The 8,044-nt window shown below is 36.7% G+C and overlaps 1 protein-coding gene across 1 annotated transcript; it reads right to left on the bottom strand.

Annotated features, from left to right (window-relative positions):
• Positions 1-3,915: 3,915 nt before the first annotated feature.
• LOC115949662 (KIN14B-interacting protein At4g14310) lies at positions 3,916-7,736 on the bottom strand. Its single transcript, XM_031066952.1, has 3 exons — positions 6,041-7,736; positions 5,031-5,644; positions 3,916-4,626 (listed from the first exon to the last, which is right to left on the bottom strand). Exons 1-3 carry the CDS (start codon positions 7,601-7,603, stop codon positions 4,089-4,091), a joined length of 2,715 nt encoding a protein of 904 aa, XP_030922812.1. The 5' UTR covers positions 7,604-7,736; the 3' UTR covers positions 3,916-4,088.
• Positions 7,737-8,044: the final 308 nt, after the last annotated feature.

Genomic DNA, 8,044 nt, shown 5'->3' with positions numbered 1-8,044 from the left:
GTAATTTAGAGAGACTGTTGGAGCACTATTTTATGAGTTTACTCTCTAAATTTTGGGTTTAGAGAACTTATTAGAGATGCTCTAATTAAACCAGGTCGAGGCATCAAAGTTCTTCATTTCAGCCAGGACATCAAGTCCCCTGAAAATTAAGTATGTGGGCTCTAGCCCAACTAATGTAGTCCAACATTAAAATTAAATCGGACCCATGATCTATGGTATAGGTTCAAGACATTTATGTACCATGGACCAACAATTAAACATACTGGGTACAGTTACATTCATACACAACAAATCTATTTACAATCTTCTCCCAAAAAAAAAAAAAAAAATCTATTGATAAAATTAAAAATAAATAAATCACAACCGATATAGTATTAGTATGCTGTAAATTGTAATTGGGATAAATAAAAACAGTGTCAATTATACCCAATTTAATCTTCTTCTCAAAAAAAAACAATTTGATAAGTTATTGCGTTACCAAACGATATCCTTAGGACACTTTTGGTACAATGTAATGATGATTACAATGTATTAGGAATTAGTGTTAGAAGGAATACAATAAGGTCTAATGGAATGACTATTACTATTCATTTGTTTGATGACAACACGTGAATGAAACCTTAAATGAAATTATATTTAAATCCAATTTACTAAATTGCCCTTATTTATAAATTTATATTTACACTTTTTATAGCTCTAGCTTAACAATTTATTATGAATAAATTGAAGAAAAAAAATTAAATAATATACGTCTCCTTTGTTCAAAATTTATAACTCCATAAATATTTAAATAGCATAATGTTCATGATATGATAACAAAGTTTCAGACTATTATTTTTTTATTCGGTATGGAACCATAATAGTCTTGAACTATTTTATAGGATTGGGTTTTGATTTTATAGAGGGTTTGGCAAATAAGAGTTCTAGAATCTACCAAGAATAATTGCTTATCATACAAATATGGATAGTTTTAAAGCATTTTGGAGACTTGAATTTTGATTGATATATATATATATATTGTTTTGGAAATTCATCGATGTTAATCCACTGTGGGTGATCTTTGCAAAATGAACATATTTTGTTGGAAATTTTAAGTTTAATAGGTGGAAATCAGCCACATATTTTGTGTGGGCATTTTAGGCATTTTCTTTTAAAAGAGTACTGAATAGGTTAAGGAATAGTTATTACATAGCTTTTGATAAGAAATAGTTATCCCTTATTTTAAAGAATAACTATTCATTACGAATGAGCACTCACAGCAGTGGTGCTAAATAGCTATATTGCTATTTTTAGCACCACCAATCACAAAAATGGAGCTACAATAGTGGAGCTATAGCAAAAAAAAGTAGCTTCTCAACTACGGTGCACATCTAAAGATAGATGTGCACTGTAGCTCAAAAGTAAAAAAAAAAAATATATATATATATATATATATTATTTTATTTTGTGTTCACATTAATGGTTAGAATATTTTAATTGTTTTTTCTTTCTCCTCCTTCCCCATTTCTTCTCGTTGCTCCTCTCTCCCCTCAGTTGGTCCTCACACTCTTCATTTCTTCCCATTGTAAGCTTCAATTCCTCCACTCACCGCCGACCCAAGCCCCTACCCAACACTGACAACACCGATTGATCTCTTCGTTCTCCGCCGGCCACCACCATTGAAAACAAATAAAAAAATAAAATAAAATAAAACACCAGCTACCACCAATCATAACCCACTAGCCACGAAACCCACTCAACCACCGCCACAACCACTATCACCAAAACCCACAACCTCAACCCCCAACCACCAAAATCATAAACAAATCACAAAGTCAAAACCAAATCACAAACTCAAACCCACAACCGCATCACCACCATTAGCCGGGAAAAACAAAAAACAAAAACACCAGCCACCGTCAACCACTCAATTGGACCCATGAAGAATAGATACTGAAAACTAGATCAAACCACCAAATGCCCTTGGCCACTGAAGCACAAACCACTGAAAATCCTATCGAACCACTGAACCACCAAAAACCACAGTTAGAGAGAGGGACAAGCAAGAGGGAGACATTTTGGGCTCAACTGCAAGATGGAGAAGAGAGGCATTTTGGGTGAGAGGGTTGATTTCATATGAGAGAGAGAAGGGAAGAGAGGCTAGGCATTAGGCGTGGCCACGTGGGTGATGAGAAATTTTAGAAACAGGGAGAAGCAAAGGACACAAAAAAGGAAGAGAGGCACGCGTGTGGAAATAAATTAACATTATTTTTTTATAACAATCAGCAACAGTGAGCTGATTGCGGTGGCATTGGCAACAGTGGTGGTGGCAGCGGTAGCGATTACGGTGACGGTGGAAGAGTCAGTGGCAGCGGCAGTAGTGGCAGTAGTAGCGGTTACGGGTGGTTGTGGTTGTTATTTATTGTAGTGGATATATTATTTTATTATAGTAGATTATTATTTTATTGTGATATTTATATTATTTTATTTTGTTGAAAGTTAAAATTGATCTATTGCTACAGCATGTTTTGTAAAGTGAGTAGATAAAATAAATAAAGTAATTTTTTGTAGTATCAAATAGCTAAATTTTTAACTCTATTGCTGTGGATGCTCTAATAAAAGCATAACCAAACAATTGAATAGTTACTCCTTAGAAATAACTATTACATTACAACATCTATTACAGTGCACCAAACGTGCCCTTAAAGTTTTATAGTCAAACTACATTATATTAATATAGTATATACAACTGTACAAGAAATTTTCCCATAAAAAAATTTGAAAAAAAAAAAAAAAAAAAAAAACTATACAAGGAATTCAAGAACCTACCACTCAGTGAAATTAAAACTGCTAGAAGTAGGTGAGGACAAACAGTGTTCTAGAAACTAGACCAAAATTAATTGATCAAATTTCCATTTTAATAAAAATAAATTTATGTACACAATTTTTTTGACACTTTTTCACAAATTATTGAGGTGACAAGTTTTCAGTGATGCATTAAAAAGTGAGAACTTGCTCTCATCAACCAACCCAAGTTTTGGTCCGGTTATTACCTCTTCTCTTCTTTCTTTTTGTCCAATTTATCATTTTGATACATTTTTTTGCTAAAACTGGCTAGAAATGGCGAATTGATCACAGCTTTTAAGAATCAACTAATCTTGTGTGTGTGCGAGATTAAAATGAAATCTTTTTTATTACTCTTGTTGATACAATACAATAGAGCTTTTCGGAGAAGTGATTAAAATGACAACTTTTTCCAAAAAAAATCCGAGCAAACTTGTAATTTGAATGATTAACCATAAACAGATTAAATTTAATAGATTTCTTCAGCGTTTATTCTACTTGAGGACTGCTTAATTCATAGTAAGATCTTCCCTATTTAACAAGAAATAGCAATGGATGCAGGTGAGCAAGTACATCAAAGAGATCTATTAACTAAACCCGTAAAATTAAATTCTCTTAAAAAAGCAGAGAGATAGATGAATAGCAGAAACAGTAGCAATTTGGAATTGGCCCCTTGAGAAGAGCCTGTTATATTGCATTGTGCTAACCACACCAAGTTCTGGTGCTTTGGCCAATTACAGTTGCAATGGAATGAAAATTGCTTTCTTCAAAAGTTTGCTCAAATCAAAGCCCTCCGAAGTGTGTAGGAAATTTTATAAACAACATGGTCTTCTTATTTCTACTGGTTTCAAAACAAAAATCTTGGATTTGCCTATAAAATCAAGTCGACTAATGGAAAGTGAAACAGAAAGTACCCATGATTTAAAAGGCTAATTCTAGCGAAAGGCTTATAGTTATATAACTGATGTGACCGAGCTCTCCCAACCTTTTTTCCCATTTTATTTTATTTAGTTTCTGGTATTACTAAGTTAAACCTGTCCTCGGCACTTGAAAAATATTCTAAAGCATAATATCATATATATATACACAAAATTGATCTGATGCCTATACCAAGTTCTATATAACAAGTTCAACTTCAATAAATATAGCACATATTATTTCAAACATCTTACATAGCATGAGATAATAGAACACAAACAGCGGCACATTCTTTTGCTTATAGTCCTTTCCTTGGCAAATCAGGCTAAACAGGTTTCAAGCATGTCTCATACCTCTGATAAGCGCCTCCACACTGCTGGGCGATCTCTTGATATAAGGAGAGCACGAGATGACAAGTAATCAAAGGAAGGGGAACACAAGTCATTTGGACCAATGGTATCTATAACTTTTTGAGTGTTCCCAGAATCAATGGTGAGAGACTGCAACCCATCATCCCTCATGGCATCAAATACAAATAGCCCCAACCCACAGGCACCCATTATAAGGTTTGAATTTCCCCAAACTTGTGTTATTGCTGTGTGGTGGAAGTGTGCATTGGATTCTGGGAAATCATAAGTGCTGTATAGCCTTTGTTTGCGCAATGAGTACTGTTGCACCTGTGAAGAAGACTGCTTTCCCCCTACTGACCTTAAACTAGAGCAGCCAAGGAAGATAGAATCTCCTCGAGAGAAAACTGACTGTACACTGACACCAAGTTTTGGTATCTTAAGACCTACCCCAGATGGGTGGCGAAAGTCCAAAATATTGATAGAATCCATAGTGCAGAATACACCATCATTTCCTTCTGCTTCCGCTGAACTTACTCTGCATTCCACATCAATTATTTCAGAGCAGGTACAAGAAATTTGGTAACATCTTTAAAAAAGTATTTGATTACTACAACAAGAACATTTCAAATCCCATGTATATTTACAGGCGGGTAGCCTTAGAACATGCTATATATCAAAAATCATTTTCCTAAGAGAAGCAAGCAATATCAGAAGCAGAAAATGATCATTTCACAATGATACTAAGATTTTGGAGGAAACAAATTCACCAAACTCTATTAATCATGAAAAAAATAAATAAAGCTAAACTCTATTTGGGGTAAACAAATTCACCAAACTAAAGTGCCAAGGCAAGAAAATATGGTGAACCAGCCAACAAGAAGAGTACTAGAACAAAGGCAAATAGTGAAAAAAAAGCAAAATGAAAATGCAGGCACTCACCTTTGACGAACCCCACCACCCAATTCAGCATCAGTATTGTTCACATGAAAGGCAGAAACTTTTCGACCAGACAAAGACACAGATACTAGTGCTTGAGGACTGAGAGAATTCACATCCCACACTGAAATTGTCTCTGCTTCAGCAACAACTACTTTTCCTCTGTTTCTCCACTGCACTGGGCTTGAATAGTCCATTGTCAACACAGGCTTCTGCACATCCCATTTCATAATTTGCTCCCCATCACGAATATCAAAAATTCTCACACCCTTCTGACAGCTGGCAGTTGAGATTATAAGAGGTCCACAGGGTCTATACCACCATTGCCGAGTTTCCGGGGCCAGAATACTATGAACAGAAGTTCTTCTATGTACAAAGTTATTGGATAAGGGACCAAGAACTGTTCTGGAAGAAATTGTACCTTCCTCAATTTGGAAAGCTCGCACATCTTTGGTGTAGAAATCCCAGGAGCAAAATCCTGAATCCATGGCATTCCCAGCAGATGCAGCCACAACATATCTTCCCGAGCAGCCATCCGCACCAGGGGCACGAATTATCCAACAATCCCTCCATATACCAGATGAGACTCCAGATGGAGGCTTGTACTCAGCCTTCTCCTGAAACCAAGATGGACCATCAGTGGACAAAACAAATCTAAAAACGCAGTGCTAGTTTTTGGGTTGATATCTATTAATGCAACAAGCAATTCATACCACCATTAAAACATGTAATATAGTTCATTGATCTAAACATACTTCCAGTTTAGCAAAAAGAGAGATAATTATATAGAGTAAAAATCATTAAATTAAGAATCGAACAGAACAATCCATCCAAAGCACATCATTGACATAATGCAAGTAGAAGTGATCTAAAGTATTTGTACTACTATTTTTCATTAAAAATGGACAAAATCATTTCAGGGGAAAAGAGATTGGCAAATTAAATATCACAATACATAACTACATAAACATTAGATAGGAATGTACCGCCAATTAGATAACTAGAGTGCATACCTCAGAATTAGCAATATCATAAAATGAGCAAGAACCATCTATATGGGTGAGTAGCACTGCCTCCCCCTCAGAGACAAACCATCCTCCTGTTGAGGTCTTACAGCCAATTTCATTCAGCTGATCAATGCAAGTATCTTCTATCTCCTCACCAATTATTGCATTCTCTATATTCTCCTGATCATCAAACTCATCAAGTCTCTCATCAGTTGTGAGATTGAGCTCAAAATCACGCTTATCATTGAAAATATTTGAAGAATCTTGAGCTCCTGTAGAGGCAGCGCCATCCATTTCTTGAACTTCACAATATTCTAAACCAGCTTGCTGGTCCCTCGTGGTGACTTTAGCTTGCTCGGTATTCAAGGAAGCCAAGAACTCAACTGCTATTGGGTTCTCATCAATAGGGCTAAACAACTTCCCCTCCACCTTTGATTCATCAATAGGGTCATGAGTTTGAGAACCACCTGATGTTACCTTCAAAGACGTCCGATTTCTGAGCAACTTATGATGAGGAAAGAGTCTAGCTTCCAGTTCCTCACAATTCAACCCTTTAACCGAACTTTTAGCACTACCCCCTTCCACACTCTTTCCCTTCTCAACCACCCCATCCTCACGCTCACCATTTCCTTTCAACACCCCCACTTTCCCATCCGAATCGCCTCCAACAATAACCATCGCCTTCTCAATCCCTGAAATCTTGCTCTGAATATCTGAAAGTATCACCTTTGATGTGTCGGGGTTATTCATATCTAACATCTCCTTTGTCCTCTTAATATCCGTAGCAATCCTCTTCACTTTCCCTTCCAAAAACGCAAGCTTTTCATGAAGTTTGCTCGGATACTTGTTACTGACCTGACCACCCAACCCATCTTCAACTAAGCCCTTCTCATTCTTCGAATCATTCAAAGACTTCTCAAAACCATTTCCAACCTTCACAACTTCCTCATTCGACTTGAAAACCTTATCAACCCCAACACTAACACCAAGTCCAACTTTTTCATCAAAATTCATCGAATCTGAGCTTAAATTAAGCTTCCCATTACAATTTTCCAAAACCCTAATCCCATTCAATTTCTTCCCACTTTCCACTCCCATTTTAAATTTTTCACAAAGCCCACTCTTTTTTTCCAATTCCACACTTTCTTTACAATCCCTAGAGGCCCTAGTCCGAGTTGCACTCAAATCCCTAGACCCCTTTTTCTGCCTAGTACCACCCACAGGATTAGAAATCCTACGATCTGAGAAAACCCTAATGGGATCAGAAGGACTAGAGCTCCTACCTCTAGGGGCCGATGACGTGGACCACCGGACACGCGAATCGGCGCCGTCGTTGGAGAGAGACATGGACACGGTCTTGTCGAAGCGAGGAACAGGGCGGAGAGTGGGCTTTTGGGACCGAGAAGTAACGGTGGTGGGCCTGGGGTTCTCTTTGCCGGAGGCAGATTTCTGTAAAGTAGGGTTTTTGGGTTTGGTGGCGGAGATTGGGGTTAAGGTTTTTGCGGCGGGTTTGGTTGCGCCGCCTCCGACGCCGTGGTCTTTGAGGCGGCGAGCTGATGAGGCGGACATTAATTTAGTACTGCTAGTAGTACAAGTTAATGAATTTGTTTGTAATGTATGTTGGTGAAACTGAAAAGCTTTTATGGGTTTGAGTTTGAAGCTGTTTGTTTGAGTTTTGACTTTACAAATCTACAATGTTAATAATAAAATGAGAAAGAGAGAACTGAGAAGATTTGGGTGGGTTTTGGGCGGGAATTTATTTGGTTTTTGAGTTTTGAATTTTTTTGGAGGGCTGTGCCTGAGTGCTGTTTTTTTTTTTTTTTTTTTTTTTTTTTTTTTTTGTGCGCCACGTTTGCCTCGGTCAGCCTTTGTTTCTTTCTTTTTCTTTATTACAGTATTATTATTTACCCTTTTCGGAGTTTTTTTTTTTAATTTTTTTATTTTAAATTTAAAGCATTGGCATTGTTTGGTGCAAAAAAAATTTTCTTTTTTATGTACTTATATTTCAAA

The sequence above is a fragment of the Quercus lobata genome, chromosome 6 (genome assembly GCF_001633185.2).
Source record: "Quercus lobata isolate SW786 chromosome 6, ValleyOak3.0 Primary Assembly, whole genome shotgun sequence".
Taxonomy (NCBI): Eukaryota; Viridiplantae; Streptophyta; class Magnoliopsida; order Fagales; family Fagaceae; genus Quercus; species Quercus lobata.
This window is presented reverse-complemented; position numbering and strand designations above follow the sequence as displayed.